The sequence below is a fragment of the Acipenser ruthenus genome, chromosome 7, assembly GCF_902713425.1.
Source record: "Acipenser ruthenus chromosome 7, fAciRut3.2 maternal haplotype, whole genome shotgun sequence".
In the NCBI taxonomy this organism is placed as follows: Eukaryota; Metazoa; Chordata; class Actinopteri; order Acipenseriformes; family Acipenseridae; genus Acipenser; species Acipenser ruthenus.
Genome location: NC_081195.1, coordinates 52,830,758 through 52,848,604, shown reverse-complemented (window position 1 = coordinate 52,848,604; position 17,847 = coordinate 52,830,758). Strand labels below are relative to the sequence as shown.

The 17,847-nt window shown below is 35.6% G+C and overlaps 1 protein-coding gene across 1 annotated transcript in view; it reads left to right on the top strand.

Moving 5' to 3' along the window:
- The first annotated feature begins 979 nt into the window (after nt 1-979).
- LOC117415096 (transmembrane and coiled-coil domain protein 3-like) overlaps nt 980-17,847 on the top strand; it is a 48,824-nt gene continuing 31,956 nt past the window's right edge. The window contains exon 1 of the mRNA XM_034025059.3: nt 980-1,100. Coding sequence (XP_033880950.1) covers nt 1,056-1,100 — 45 coding nt within the window. The 5' untranslated portion in view covers nt 980-1,055. The remainder of the gene's footprint in view (nt 1,101-17,847) is intronic.

Sequence of the window (17,847 nt, the reverse complement as noted above, 5' to 3'; positions counted from 1 at the left end):
TTGTTCTACATACTGCTGGTGTGCACACCCATTCAAACAACTTTGACTAGTAGGCAACAGTTTTAGCTGAATTGATTGTTGCTCCACTTAATTTATATTAGAATTCCCACAGTGTTACAGACAAGTTTGATACAGCCTTTAACCTGAAGCAAAACTGATGTGATAACACCAATGACTACAAGTATGTGTTTATCCTCCAGCCTTTTTGTTATGTATATATAATCTGGGTTCTCACAACTGATATTAGTGTTATTGTAACCCTATTATACTTATTTATAAATGAAGAGCTGCATATTTAAACATTCTCTAATAATCCAGCACATCTAGACAACATTTAATGTATGTATACATATTTTTACTTGATTTTATAAACGCCATACCAACAAAAGTACACAGGTTTTTTTATATTAATTTAATGGTAAATAATGAACACACTGCAGTAGAATTACAGACTACTTACTATTATGATATTTATAGTTTTAAGAAAGATTTAATGATTTGGGTTTCAAATTTATGTACAAACAGTAAATAAGCAGTGGACATTTACAATGGAAAATGGGGACTGGTACACTGTTGTCATACGTTTGTCACACGATAACATTTTTGAGGGTTTACAAAAAATTTGTCGGTCATGGCAAAAATTTTGTTTTTGAGAACCCTTTACTTCCTCTTAAGAAATACCAGGCCAAGCTGTTCTGATATCTTTATGACTTACCATTTGAATCTCTCTTCAGTAATTATTAGATTAAATCCTGGCTAAATCTGGTGCATTTTCACCTTGGTGTGACCCTGGAAGAATAATACCTTCCTGCAATTATTGACTTATTGCTGTAAAAAATAATAAATGTGTGTGGAAATGTGGCCTGATCAGTGTGAGTGGGTGGTGTTTTGTGAGGCTTTTTTTGGTTAAATTTAAAGGGGAAGGAAAGGCTACTTCTGCTGCACAGGAAGGTGATTTCCATAACACCCAGACAGTGCAAATTAGGCTTTAATCAAATGCATTTATTAGCAGACATGCTGGGGGTTCAACATGACAGGAACCTAAGAGAAAAGAAATGAAGAAACAAATTGCTATAACTCCAAAGATTTATATCACAGAGGTATGTTTCATTATCATTTTTATTGACATTTTCTGAGGACTGTGTACTGAGAAGTTTCCCATAGTAAAAGCATAGCAAAGTGTAATAAAGCATAGTGAAAGCATGGTAAAAGTAAAGGTAATCATTGTAAAGACTAGTGAGGTATGTTAAACCACATTAATAAACATGGAAAACAAGGATAAACAGTATATTAATGGTATAGCCATGGGAAAAACATGATAGACCTCAAAAATACTGTGCAAAAATACTGTGGTAAACTTATACAAGGGTTATTTAAGTAAAACTTGTGTTTAACAGAAAACATGCAAAGAAACTAATTTTCAAATCAGTAAGAATTGTTCGAGGAGTAAAACTAACCACAGCTGGGGAAAAACACCAATGCATTCTGTATATTATTTTCAAATGGGTCCTCAGTTCATTGATCATCCATGGTTTCCATGTTTGATGTTTACTTCTTTTCTTTTTCCTACAGCTAACACACAATGCAGTATTACATTTCACACTGTGCAAATACATTCATTGCTTCTATTAAATAAACTGTCGTTGCTTTTATTCACTTGCAACCAATTTTGTTTTTAATATTGTACTGTAATTGGTTCCATGCCTGACCTAGACCATTATGTCCAATGGATGTGTGCTGACTATATTCTGATTAAAACAAACACCTTTTTATCATGTCAAACCATGTTTGAATAGAGAAAAAGAAACAAAGCTATAGTTATTGATATGAGGACATGAAACACAATGTATCTTAGAAATAAACCACACCTTGGACAAAACATGTTTTACTCACTTTTTCCAAGTTGCTTGAAAAGGGGAAATTGTATTATAATATAAAGCTTTGTACAGTATTATAAAGTTAACCTTAGAATACCGGCAGTTATCATGAAGTGCAGAAAAAGCTGTTCATAGAATTTGAAATACAATTTGAAATATATACCACATCTTTGGTCTATATCATAACAAGCAAAAGACTGGTACTATCATGATAAAAAACAATACATCTATTAAAACATTTAGCCAGTGCTGTAGAATTCTATAATTTTTTTTTATATAGATATGAATGTCATTCTTGTGCATTTTATCAGCTTAGCAATAAAGTAAAAGTTTAGACTTATTTAATCCTCACTTATTTATTTTTTTCATACTTTATCCACTGACTGGCCACTTTATTAGGACCTGTATACCCAATTGTATTTGGAATGGTGTGGGGCATTCTCCTGGTATGCAGCACCTGGGTCCATTGATTGCTCTGGAAAGAGAGCCGGCCTAATAAAGTTGCTACGCAATACATCTTTGGCAGGAAATGTATAGTCAGCTGGGGATAACAAATCTGTTATAGATCAGCCATTTTAGCAGTGTGCAGTGATGGGTGTCACTGCCAAGACAAGTCAGTTTTCAATTTCTTTCAACTTCTTTCAGCAGACAGCAATACAACTCTTAGAGGAAATGCCAGTAGTGTGATCTGTTTACACATTATTCGGTATACACAGAAACAGGGCAACAAAATCGATTGATATTATCCTTCAGCACCTTTTTTAATATACTAAGATAGAGTAACCAACCACGCTTACTGAGAAACAAATGCCGAGATCAGTGGCAGGCAGCTAGAGAAAGCGATGTTTGCTGTGTCAGCATAGAGCAAGCTGCAACGCTTAAATATAATCAAACCCTTGGGACAGAGAAGGAAGACAAATGAAGCAATCCTCTTTTCTTCACCATGATCTTCAGCAAGGAAGGCTTTCTTTAGTTTATAAAAATGATAAACTGCCACCACTATAGCCATTGTAATTAAAGATGTAGAGCTTTGACATTGCCAGAGAGCTTGACTGTTAAAGGTAAAAATTCTTGTAGTCAACAGCTCCTCTTGAAAAAGTATTTCCACCAATTTAATATCAAGCAGTTTAAACATACTTATAATTATAACACAATACATATAGTGTATGCACTTTTTTCATTGTCTTTATGCCTGAAAGAGGTCTTAAAGATGAGTTAGTCATGATATCGACCTGGTTAGGAGGAGGGAGCAGTTCTATAGATTGTGAAATGTGAGTTCTATCTGAACGCTGCAGCTTGCCCTCCGGAAGAGCAAGATGTTACATCCCCTTTCTAAAGAAAATGAAATAAACAGAAATAGCAGTCATGGTGTGATTATAGTATCTACACAGTGTTAAATGTTCCATTAAGAACAACTTAATTAAACAGGGAATAAGACTTTTATTCATATTAGTGAACCTGACCACGTGTTTGTCTATGACAATTCTGTGTTTGCTCATGATGATTTCATAACAAATTAACAATGGGGTTTGGGTTTAATATGAATAAATGTGGAATGTATAATTAATGAATGGTTACAATAATTTATCATTGAAATTATGATATCGAAGGTTGGTTTCTACAGCTTCTATCAGCATGCATTTCATTTTGGTAGCATGGTTTGGACTGTAGGTCAGTTTGGGTTACTAGGGTTCAGAATAGCGAGAGTATACTGTATTCATTTAATAAAACTGAACAGCAACACTATGCTTTGTTGATGGAACCGTTGTTGATTGAAACACATCATCTCTGTCTGTTTCAATGCATTTCATCATTCTTTCACATTTGTGAATCTGTCATCGGTGTTGTTTACTACAAACGTGTGATTCTATTGCCTAACCATGCTGATTACTGGGAAAACAGATCTGGTGAGGGAAAAAACCACTAGCACCTCACACACTATCGAATCGACCTTTAGAAAGTGCAGAGCTGGCTCACTGTCTCTCTATTCACATGTTGGTGGCGGAGGGCTTGGCAGTGTTACATTTCTATAGGGTTGTTTTGCCAAAGGCTATGGCATAGTGTGAGTCAAAACAATGTTGATCAATTCTATTTTGGGTGTTTTGTAATGGATTTCTCCTTATTTTTGTATCTTATTGGCTTCCAAAATGCTGCTTTTTAAAACCCCCACATAGTGCTTGATAGAATGTATCGAGGTTCATGGGGCCATGGTGTGTAACACTAGGAACAAATGACCAGCAAATGGCAGTGGTAAGTAAAAACTATGATATTCAGTTCCATAAATGCAACACCCCGTCCCCATTTAAATACTGTAGAAAACAATAGAACATATTGTAAAACATGGTTGCCTAATGTTGTAATGTTCCATCACTGATGCCTTTGCTCTATGATTCTGGTTAATGCAGCATTTCAAGAGGATTAAGGATCAGTTATAACTTCTCTTTAGGGTGGATATATTTTTCCTCCATGAAAAACCTGTTAGACTGATATGGGCTCGCTATATCATGCAACAATACAGTATATACTGTAGGTTTAAAAAAAAACAAAAAAAAAAAAACAGCATATTACACAAGGCAACGTTTTTTTTTTAAAGCAGCTGTCCTGCTTTCTGCTTCTCTATTTTACTCAGAATGGACTGTGTGTAATATTTTCAGCAGTGTAAATGAGGTTTGCCAATCACTCATACACCAAACAACTACACAATTTTCTAGGGGTATATATTGCATACTAAATGTTGTTAATGGCTTTGCAGGTACCAGTTTTTGTAACAGTATTCCCATGAGTTGTTCAAGAACTGAGGATTATAATGTAGAAGGCTGTGCAATCAGAATTATCTGAAGGGGATTTCTATTTTTGGAAGATTACTATGTTTCTATTCTAGGAATTCAGAAATACAGCATTTGTAACCATTCTTGTACCATTTTTCCATTGAGCTAATCTCACTTTGTATTTCTGTGGCAATTACATTTACCAGAGAGGGTTGTACAGTTCAGTGTGTTCCATGACACAAACATTAATGTTCCAGAGTCAAGATGTACTTCTCCCTTCCTGCAGATAGCCAGTTATCATGTTGATGATTTTCAGACTACGTCAGACAGACCACGTGTCACAATTCTTTGATAGTTTTAAACGCAGGCCTAATCCCTTACAGAGCACTGTTCATTATTGTCTACTCTTGGCGTGGTTCAGAATTTCTGTCTGCACAATCTAAGGAAGACAAAGTCAAAAGAAAACAAATATAATACTTCCAGGGGCTGTTTAGATAAAATGAGCTGACCTGAGTTATGTTAGCTATGGTGTTGTGTGCCAAAAACTACACTGGATGCCTGAAGTAGATCAACAAAGAAATGACTGTATTTACCTCGTTATCAATATATGGTTTTAATCTTGTTATTCATTTTAATAAATTGTAAAGTTTCTTGTTACATTATTTTAGCATAACAGGATCTCTGGGGGGGGGGGGGGGGGGGGGGATATGAAATATCAGAAAAAAAAATTGCTGATGTGAGAAATCTAGACAATTTTGCCAAATCTACTCTAAGACGCTGACACTGGGGGAAAAAAAGTAGACATCACTCATTACGCTTGTATTTCCCGAGGCATAATGGTTTGTTATATAAAGCACATTCTTTCGGAATGTTCGCCAGGTTATTGAATATTTTATAGGACGTGATATTAAAAGCATACTTTAAAATTAAGTAGAGAATCATTTATATTCCTGCTGTATTTGTTCTTTTTCCTCTTTGGTGGCCAAAAATGTAGCCATGTATAGAGCTCACAGGATCGTCAAAGTCACCAGTAGCACTAAAAAGATCTGCTTGCTTTTTTTTCACAGAAGAATCACTTGGTATAGTGTAGTTACTAAGCAAATGCACCCTTTTGCTCTTAACATTTTCTTCCTCCACAAGCTAATGGAAACAAGTACCACTCCCTATACTTCCCTTGTTACTGTGAATTTGTTTCCATGGGATTTTTGGGCAATGCTTTCTTTTGTTTCACAGTGCATGTACATGAGGATCCCTCCGCACTCATAGTTTTTTTTTTTTTAATGAAAGTTTAAGAACCTCCTTTTGTTGAAGCAGAGTAAAGGTTCAAGCAGTGGGAATTATTTTGTTGAAGCGGGGTAGAGGTTCCAGCAGTAGGAATTATTTTGTTGAAGCAGGGTAGAGGTTCCAGCAGTAGGAATTATTTTGTTGAAGCGGGGTAAAGGTTACAGCAGTAGGAATTATTTTGTTGAAGCGGGGTAGAGGTTCCAGCAGTGGGAATTCTTTTGTTGAAGCAGGGTAAAGGTTCCAGCAGTGGGAATTCTTTTGTTGAATCGGGGTAGAGGTTCCAGCAGTGGGAATTCTTTTGTTGAAGCGGGGTAGAGGTTCCAGCAGTAGGAATTATTTTGTTGAAGCGGGGTAAAGGTTCCAGCAGTAGGAATTATTTTGTTGAATCGGGGTAGAGGTTCCAGCAGTGGGAATTCTTTTGTTGAAGCAGGGTAAAGGTTCCAGCAGTGGGAATTATTTTGTTGAAGCAGGGTAGAGTTCAGTTCCAACAGTGGGAATTGGTTTTATTCAACATGAGCAGCAGTCACCCTCCTAAACACATACAACTTCCACAATGAAATAGGTCAATAATGAAATGCATTCTGTAGCCTAACTTTAAAACAGTACACTGTAACCCAGAATCATTGCCATGGACCTCATATAGTGCAGTAAATAGCTAAACTGGTCATGGGTGTCTTCAGTGTTATTCATCTTCCTGACAGTTTATGGGTCTGCATCTTCACCCAAGTGAAACAACATAATGCGATGTGTAATTTATAGTAGTTGATGCTGCTGCACTGGAGGATGAACTGATCCACACGAGTGTTAATTGTACCAGTACACAGAACATTTACTTCCATACAAGAGGGGTTGTTGTTATCTGTAAAGCGTATTTGTCTGTGGGTGGATGTTTCTGCAGCTAGCTTTTTTAACATTTCTGGACAACCAATAAAAGTAATAAAACCATCCACAATAAGCGACTTCGCATTCTGTTACTGTATACTGTTTTGAATAGGTTAATAAACATTCTTCTTATAAAGACGTTCTATTGGTGGTTAAGCATTTCTGAATTGTTAATTAATGTCACGGAATTAAGAAATGACATGATCTTTTCAGGGAATGCCAGTAGGCATGAGGAATAGTCAGCTTGCTTTTCTCCAATAGCGACACATGTTTTAATGGTATGCCTGGATTAAGTTTGGTGCAGTGGTGGTACTGATTGGGTTAGCTTATCGGCTATCTGCCAGCTAACAGATTCCCTCAAAAACAGTTGGCTTTCCTCCCTTCAGCTGTTAAGCGCTGTCCCCTTACCTTAGCTGTCACAAAAATGACTTTGCTGTACATCACACAACTGGCTCTAGGGGCCTTAATGTCTTTAATGGCTGTCTCGAAAAAACACAGGGAGTATGGAAAAGCACAAGAATTATACATGTCTTTATCAAAGACATTGCATTTCCATATCTACGAGACGAAAGGTCAGTTGCAATAATAAAAATGTGTTAGAATGGAGTCTTATGGTATTGGTTTCATGTTTTAATTATAGACAAATTACACTTCCTTCACTATTTTATTGTTCATCAGGAACCTACATCATAGATCATATTTGATTCAATGTGATTTTTTTTAAATTAGACAAATGCATTTATATCTGAAAAAAAACGTTTTACATTTTGTACAAGGGGAAGATTATATTTAGCATATTTTCAATTACATCACCACAGCTGATATCTCAAACCTAACATCATGCTCAAGGGATGTAATTTCTGTAGAAACGCTTCTATCAAAAATTGAATAACGGATTCCTATATGATTTCATTTTCTAAAGCGAGGTGCTCATTACTTTTAATTGTCTAGTCACAGCTGGAATCAGCTGCTGATGACATCAAGGTGCTGTCAGATAAGATCATTTACTAAAATAGGCCTATTTTTTGGACTACTTGCTGTAAATAAAAATAAATAATAAATAATTTTCATTGAATTATTTTAAAAAAATAACAGGATTTTTCAAGACACAAAAAAAAACGAAATAAGGATACAATTGAGCCATCCTGAGTGTGCGACCCACCCAGTCTCTGCAAACAACTAACAAGTGGACTTTGGTTTGTCTTTTACTCAACATGGTTGATGACTAAACAGAGACTATTTTCTTATATATATATATATATATATATATATATATATATATATATATATATATATATATATATAGAACAACTGTTACAATTAGCTAGATAACCGCAGATATCACTTAAAGGAACTAAAGTTTTTTTCCCTCTACTTTGCATTTTCTGTTTTAAGCATTTCCTGAAATTTGAATTGTGTCTGTATAACTTGACTTCCTTGTCTTCTTTTTAACTAAACTCAAAAATCACTTGACCACTTAGACTTCAGCATTCTCATTCCAGTTAATAGCGTGATATTTTTTCTAAATACTGCATTGAAAACTGTCAGTTCCTGTATTTGAAAAAGGGACAGTCAGTCAGTAGACTAAACTGTATCAGTGTACCACAATCTATTTTCTATTCTGGTCTCTTTGATTGTCTACTTTAATATTCAGAAATAACATTTAAATGTTCTCGCCTCCTACCACAGCCAGAAGTCAAACTTTTTTGATATGAGTCCGATACAAAAACAGGGTTAGACTGGACGTCTAGAATCATGCTGACTATTTATTAATTATTCAACACCTTCTGCTGTGAGCCCCCACAACAACCTTTGCTTTGTCTTTAAACAAATCACACTGGTATATTATTCATTAGGGGACCAGGTGTGTTCGCACACACCACAGCTTTTTGTGATTATGTCAGTACATTCCATCAATTTATTCACCTAAAAATGGTTCACAGAGAGAAACTCATTATGCAAAACTGTTTCATTTGGTTCTAGTAGTACTTTGAGACCTTATGCCATGAAATAATGCACTAAAATGCCCAAAATGAAGGACAACAGAAACACAGTGGAACCTCAAATGCTAATGTGCGCTAACAAAGTAGCATAATAAAGATGACCTAATGAAACTAAAAGAAGAGGAGGACTTCCCAACAGGGGGTTGTAACATATGCATTGAAACAAGAGTGACATGTTGAAATACAGCAATCAGAAACCCCAGCCTTCTGGTTGTATTATTTATTCATGTATTTGCTTCCTGATTTATTAATTTACTGCAGTACAGGTTACATACCACATTGAATTGCCAATTACCAGACTTACACATGTACAGCAGATCTAGTCATGAACATTGTTTCAGATGGCATAGGCACTGCATCTAAAAATGTAAGCGACTCGGTTACATCAAATAAGTAACTTCAAAATACTATGGTTACGGTGTAATTAATGGCAAAACCTGGTCACGTTTTAGCTCCATTAGGTTTACTTTATAATTATATTGTGTGGATTTGTTTTACTGACTATTAAAGGGCACATAAGGACCTTTTTATTTTATTGTGTAATATGTTCCCATGTGTTGCTACAACTGTTTACATAAGGTGTGTGTATTTTTTTGTTTGTTTGTTACTATTTTTTTTTTTACATTTTGACCACTTTTTTAAACTTTTAAATTGCATTCCCTGCCTCAAGATGGCTTCACATGTAGCAACAAATGGGAACATGTAACACAATCAAATAAAAAGGTCTTTATGTATCCTTAAATTACCACTGTACTTAGTATATGAATAAAAAATGCTGTTTAATTATCCCTGTACAACAGTTGCCCAATATTTAAGCTCCCAGAAATCATTCTGTGAAGATTTTTTTTTATATACCTATCCAGTTTACAGAATATTGTAGAATTATTTTTAAATATTGCAAGACAATGAAATTTGCTTCCTCATCACATAATTGTTAAATTGGTGTTGTTTCCTGTCTTCTCTCCATCATCTCTGTGTATCACTCACATCTTATTCAATCTAGATACAAATACCATGTTATAAAAAACATTCTGTCTTGTAATACATTCTCTATTTGTTCCTTGTGGCTTTTTAAAACTGGAATGTAGAAACTATAAGGTTTACTGGTTGCAAAAAACACTGTCTTGTATGATCCCTTGAAAAGTGGGTATACCTGATAAAAAAGAGATAAACTGAGGGTTTTTTAAGCACCTCAGACTTGGCGTTGTGAAATTAATTTATGTATATTATCACTTTCCCATTTCTCGATGAACATCATAATGCTTTGTAAACGCAGTATGGGGAAAATAAACGGAAAGTATATCATAAGCTGAGTTTTATAGCTTCTTTATTTGATGTTTCATCAAATAATTATAAGATTATTATTTTATAAGAGATACATGATGTTTGTGTGGAAGAATTGTGAAGTAAAGTGGTTTGTTTCATGTACAAGAGAACCCTTAACACAACAAAATGTCTTATTAATCACAAAATGAAGATTTGGTACTGCTTTTAAACATAAAATGTATACGTGTAAATGTAATTTCTTATACATGATTTATTATACACAGAAAGGTATATTGGTTTACATTTCATGATGACATTGCCATTTTGACATAAGGCCTATATCCTACACTAACAAAAAAAAAGAAGACAGATTAATCATGGTTTAGATTAATAACCTACTTTAGCTTGACCTTAATCCTGTGGAATATTTATGGGCAATTAAAAAAAAGGCTACACTTAAATGATCTCTGCAGTGTGCAACAAATTAGGTAGCAGTTGCCTTTAATTTTCTAGATGGGGATGTAGTGAAGGCCACAGATAATACTCCTAAGAGCAACTTGTGATACCAAAATGCTGGGCTACTGGTGCATTTTAGATGATATGCTGTATATCTCCCAAGGCCCTAGGCATTTATGCAGTCTTATTACCTGATAAAATGGGTGTTTCTTCTCATGGACTATGGTATTATGCATTTGAGTCTTAGCTGTTCTGCAGAGAACAAACAGGCATAACAACACATAATGAGTAGGTGCAGCTTATAAGTGCTGAGTACAGTCAGAAGTTACTGTCACAGAAACTGAAAGGCATGTCAACTGTGTAAAGAACATACAGTCATAACATGCTTTATAATTTCACCTAGACCTTCTCTTGCCAGTGATACCATGTTATGAAAAAGAAATCTAGTGGTCACTAGAGTTAAGTGATTTCCTCTTTTCTGTGATTTTCTTTTTACTTCATTCGGCCGCAGCGTAGGCTTATACATTTTAACAAAGCAGGATATATCTGGAAAGTCGATGATCAGTCCCCAAATAATACTTGCACAGATCCTTGCCAATATGCAGCTGTAAACAGCTGTTCTGTGGGTCCAGTAACTGCCAGAGGAACTGAATCAGTTAGTCTCAGATGAAGAGAACTACCTCTCATTAAAAATTACTGCTTGAGGAGAATAGCAAAATAAAGATGTCAGCTGCTAAGCTTTCATCTTCTTGGTTTAACAGTATAGCAGTGAAGGGGACTGTAAGATGTAAAGTAATCCAGAAGGAATATTTAATAATCAATTTTGCCTTTAGTAACAAGTATGTCAATAGCATAAATCCCCCACCAATTAGAGCTATTAGTATGAGAAACAAAAGTTGATGATCATGACATAAATCAACAGTATGCACAGAAAATTATAGAATAAGAAATGGCAATTCATATTTTTTCTCACAACTGGAGAAGTGATTCTCCAGATATATGGGAAAATGTAAAGTGCGACATACACATGTATGGCTATATCCCTACATGTATTGATTCTCACCCAACATTCTAAAGGAGATTAACTCTGCATATAGTTCATATCTTGAGTAAATTTACAGTTTTAAGTTTAGAAAATAATAATAGTTCTTCTGTTTAAATAAATACAGTGAAACCTTGCTTTGTAGGCTGGTCGTGTGAAGGGACTTAAAATGTTTTGTGGAACGGACCTGGAATGGTGGTGGGGGGGGGGGGGGTGGTTCTGTGGGCACTGCTACATTAAAAATAAAGAAACTGAAAGTTAAGAAATTAATGATAGGGTTACATGCTTTTTGTCCCTGGAGGGTTTTCTACCTGGTTCCCGTATATAACCAGGTTTGCCAGATCAGCTACCCTTTATAAACAATTTCACTATGTGGAAGTCCTCACACTTGTTAGCTTTGCTTGTGCAATATTAAAAATGCTTTTTGTAGTATTATTATCTGTGTTGTCTGATGATTAGGACTAAAGAGAGAGGAGACCAATCATTGATTCATCATGCAACCTCTGTGCATAGTGCCTATAAAATGTTACTTTTGCAACTTGGCAATTAATTGGATAAGGGATTCAAATAAATGTAAAATCTACTACTACTACTACTACTACTACTACTACTACTAGTAATAACTAGAACTGCCAGGCAGTTTTACAGCTTCCAAGCTCAGTACCAGTTGGACATTTTGGCAAGCTGTAGCATTGCAGCACAAGTGTCAGTAACAGATCAGTTTTATGGAGCAGTTTCAATTCAAAATACTGCATTAGTTCCTTATCTCATGATGCTTTATAACTTCAACACCATAGTAACCATGACTCTATCTACACACTGTAAGGAGTTATAAGCTAATTTTACATTTAACCTTAAGGAGAGGTCAAAGGTTACGATCAAGGTAATTTTTGAATAGAGCATATATGGGTTCCTAAGTGTGTTGTATAGTAACCATAACCTTATGTGCACTGTAAAGAGTTATAAGCTAGTTTAACATTTGACCTTAGAGAGGTCAAAGGTCACAAGCAATATAAGCTAGTTTTACATTTGACCAAAGATTTTGAAAGTTTTTAAAGAAATGCTTCAGGTGGCCATTTTTGAAAAAGTCAGTTGTATTGACACAGGGATGATGCTTGTCAACTTTGGAGTTTGGAAGCCTAATAATGTACACTTAAAAGCATCCCCAGCAGGAAATAAAACACAGGTCACCAAACTATAGAACGGAAGTCAGTGTGCAGTCCCTTTATGAACTCCATGAACCTCCGTTTATAGTGGCAGGGTCTAAGAAGATAAAAGGCCACTCGGTTATAAAGCTGGGTGATTGTGGCGCCCTGTGGCCCAGTTTACTGCTTAGATCTTACTTCAAAGATTTAGCTTCAAGAATCCAATAATATCCACAGCCAAGGGAAAAAATAGAGAATGTGGTTTGTGGCTTTACAATCTATCGTTTTCACAAATTACCACTCGCAGAGTTAGTTACATTCAGCAAGCAATTAATTAACAAGGGGAAATAGAAAGTCAAGACCTCTGGAGATGTGCAATGTGGTCCTGTAAACTTTACCCTGATAAGGTGCTTTTTAACTCTAGAATTCAAAATCTATTGTTTAGACTTTTTAATTTGCTATTTAAATATTTGAAAAGGTAGTGGGCTTTATAAATTAAACTTGTAACTGCTCTCTAAGGAGGGAAAACACAGCAAGCAAACATTTGAGAAAAGTGACATGAATACCAAACTATATTAAATTACTTTCTAAATAGGCTTTAACAGGTTCATAAATACAGTAGGTACCAGTGTCTCTCTCTATCTGATGTGTGTGTGTGAGTAACTACCAAAAATAGACCATCAATGACGACCCAGTCATTGTAATTTCTATACAAGTAAAGGAATGTGAATGTATTAGTTACCAAGTACGTGGTATCCTTTTATTTATTTATAATTTTTTTCCATCTTGCGTACACAATAGATTTAAAATGCTATCATGCCAACATCCACCAGTAAAATAGAAAAGGTCACTGGTGGTTTACACGGCTATTCAAGGGGCAAATGCTGATCGTACTTTAATTGCATAGCTTACATTGTTTCTGCTCTTTCAACATTATTATTATTATTATTTATTTCTTAACATATGCTCTTACCCAGGGCGACTTACAGTTGTATACAAAAAATACATATCAATAATTGCAATACAATTAAGAGCAAGATACAAAATACAATGACTTCAGTCCTAATAAGAGTAAATACAAAACACAGTATGATTTGATATCGGGGCAGTTCAAGAGCAGATAACAGTGTTGATAGTTACATCAGGGTTAGATACAACTGCAAGTGAAATACAAAATTCTACATATTGGGTTAAGTGCAGGATTAAATACAGTAAAATAGGGAGCAGATAAGTGCAAGTTAAAGTGCATTAAAGGCAGAGTGCTATATTGTCCAGAAGGGAGGAGTTGAGTTTTACAGGTGTTGTCTGAAGAGGTGTGTCTTGAGGAGGCGTCGGAAGAACTGTCCCACCTCCCTGTCGAGTGAGACGCAGAGTAAAGGACAGGATGTAGAGAGAGGACAGGGCAGCAGGAGTTACATTGTTATCAGGAGAGAGCCAGGTTTCAGTGAGAGTAAGGAAATCTAGAGAGAGGTGGGAGACAAAGGCAGAGATGAAATCAGCTTTGTTAGCAGAAGAGTTCCAGAGGGCACCAGAGAGTGTGCGGGAGGGGAGAGAGTGGGAGGGGGGGAGAAGCAGAGGGATGAGGTTAGAGGGGTTAGGGGAGCAACAGCAGAGAGAGGACAGAGGGCAGAAGTGAGAGGACAGAATAACGGGGATGTGAGAGACAGTTATGGAAAAGGTCACCCAAGTCAAACAATCGTTGCAGTAGGCATTTCACAAAAAAATATAAAATTACGTTTTAATGATGTCTAAAAATACCCTAATAAAACTAAAACCAACAGTCTGTTGGGTTTTATTCATCAGTTGCATTTCAGGTGACACCTATTGCCAGCAGTTTATATTGCTTGGTGTCATTGGGGAAACACATCATTAACTGTAAAACACGCATACGCTGAAAAGTCATTAATCTCACTGCTGCATGTAACATCTTGCATGATATTGGCTCATTAACAGTTATGAATGTTTGCATATTTTAAATATATGTAATGCAATGAATGTGTTCATTGAGTAAAAAGTCTGGAGGCACAAACATGTGTTGTGTTTCTTATCTTGGCTGACAAATGGGAGACAGATGCTCACAGTTATTTAGTGGTTTTAGCAAATTTAATACAGCTTGATCTGGGCTTCTTTCCTCAGGATGTAAGCGAATCGCTTGTGTAGATTTTTATATCTATCGTACACTAGATCCTGCAAATGAAGCAGTACAATTGTAATTTGTGCCTTAAAAATGACTTACTTTCTCTACTGCCATCCAAAATAATGAGGGATTAAAAAAAAACCTTTCAAGTCTCTTTGTAGTCAAAGCCCCTTAAAACAAATTCATGATTTGATTGAATACCAAACAGCAAATTAAAACACATACAGTATACCTCTTAGGCAACATAAATTGGATTTACAAATCATAATTATTTAGACCAATGAACAGCAGAGTAAAAACAATATAATTCCTTTATGGAAACACATTTCAATTGTTTAATTCAGGTTATTTGGAATACTTTGGACTTGTTCTATAAAAAGATTACATACACAGAGTGCTGTGTTTATTTCACTCATCAGCATGGTCATTGGTTATTCAGCTGCCATAATTCATGAAACAACTGCAGTACTTCATGAAAGCTCATGGTGTAGCCCTAGCCCTAACGGTAATTCTAGCCCTAACCCTAGCCCTAGCCCTAACCTTAATCCTAACCCTTAATCTAGTTTTTTTTTCAGATCCACTTTGGAATCCATCTTTGCATTTATTCAAATATAACAAGGTAACAGGATGACTGAGTGAATCTCAGTGTTCCGACTTACGCCTCATTGTTAAACAGAAACGGAGCTTGATTTAAGGAAATCAATTTTCATTAAATGCTGTTTGGAAAAGTGACTTGTGGCACTATTAGATAATTACCAACCTTTTTTTTTTTTTTTTTTTTTTTTTTTAGCGGGTTTTGATGACTTTTTATTTCCTTAGATTTTCTTTTGAGGCAATTGATGTTTTAAAACCAATAAACAACATGTAATTTGAACTGTAAGTCAACAATAATTAAAAGAACAAACAAGTCTTTTTTTAAATCAATTTTTTTTAATAGTATTTTACCACACTTCAGCATAATTTGAATTGCTAATACCAAGCAGTAAAACCCTGGAGGCAAGGGATCAGACTGTGATGTCTCTGCCTTGACTCACCAGGCACCTGCTCAATATGGCGCAATACAAGACCAATGCAGCACTCTCTGTGGAGCCGGAGGGAGTCAAGCACACACGACTCACTGTAATCGTCCAGCAGCAGGACCCCAATGAATCCCTGCATTCACTGTAATCCATGTTCACAAAAAAGGACTGGTTACAACAAAAGCAAGGCTTCTTGAAAATCGATGCAAATTATTAACTTCCCAAACAGTACATTGTGCTAAAACACTAATGCTATTGTGCTGATGTTTTACAAAATATATACTGACTGTAAAGTCTTGAATCAACTTGTATTATTAGTTTTTTGACCCATTGAAACCCAACAATTATAATGGGCCTTGAACAATAAGCAAAACATTTTTTTATTTTTTTGTATTATTTTTTTTTATGTGCAGGGAAGATGATTGTGTGAAATAATGTACGTAATTAATGTAAATCACTAACAAGCCTGGCAATACATTGTAAGTCAGATGCAGATTTTGATAGGATACACTTACCAAAAGATGACAATCCAGTGACGGCTGCAATGCTGTGTTCCAACACAATGATGATCCGTTGTAGTAGCAGTACCATGTATCGTTCAGTAGCGCTGCTTGTATCAGGAAAAGTGTGAAAAGGGCACTGAAATCTACTGTTTTGCCATTGCTGGTACACTGAGGTCGCTTAGTGGTTAATTAGGTGCAAACTGAGGCCCCTAGGAGATCACTCTCTAACTGAATAGTGAAGGAAATTGCTAGCACACAATGAACAGCTATAGTGGTCTTATAAAGTGTGAGTGGGTGTGACTGTTACTTTCAATGTAATCTATTTGCTTGGGGTTCATTGAGGATAATTAAAATATGACCCTGTCAATTTGGAGTTAAGGTTAGGATTAGGTAGTGTTTCCACTATGATCTCCAAACTGTTGGGATTGTATTTGTAACATATTGCCATTACTAAAGGTGAGCATTTTATTTCTACCCATATGGTTTGTCAATTATAATAATGTAGGAGCAGTTAGGTTATTGAAATTTGCAATCGAACAAACAATATCACCAACAGTGCTTGATCTCGACAGTTTTCTTTTTATTACTGTAAATGAACACAAGTTAAACACATTCATGAAACACGTGCACATCCCTGAGAATTTGGAGGAAACCCCATGTTTAGTATAACAAGACAGACAATAAATATGAATACATATCTGACACCATTAGAACAAAACACTAAAGTGAATTCAGCTAGACACTTTGCACAAACCTTTAACATAGTTAACATAAACAAGGTCAACGAAAGAATGGTGAATGAGACAGAGGAAGGCTAGGTTTGTATTAGCAGTGGGTAGGTATAATATTAGCCAGCAATGATATAATTAGATCAGCAACTGACTTGCCTCAGTGGACTTTCCTTTATTATATTTATATCCTAAATTAAAAATATCATATCATATCTGGCTAAATTACTAGCTAGAAATATTATGGTACTGGTAAAACTAGATTGCATCTTGGTTTAAATGAATTTTGAGATAAATCAGCAAATTGAGTTTATGGAGTTAGAGTTGATGGACATTCTAGTTATTAATGCCATCTGAGTTCAAGATGCTGAGTTCAGACCTCTGCAAAAGATTTTACACAAAAATGGGATGACTTGTGGAAGCAATGTTTGAAAGCAAACAGTGGAGGTACCACACATGTACACTGTAAATTACAATTAAATTGTATTGCTAACTGTGAACTCCACTGTCCCTTATAATTAGTATGGGAATGCTTTAAGTAACATGGAGAGAAATATTCATCACATAATTCCTGAGTGAGATTGGCGGTGGTTAATGACAAGAATCATTTACAGGCTATTGAAGGTGTTGACAAAAATCGTCTGGTGCATCTGATCCTTATAGGGCACTAGGGCATCCAGGTTCTGCTAAAGTAATTAAAGTGGTTGAGTGCTGTGGTCAGTCGCTGTTACACTGAT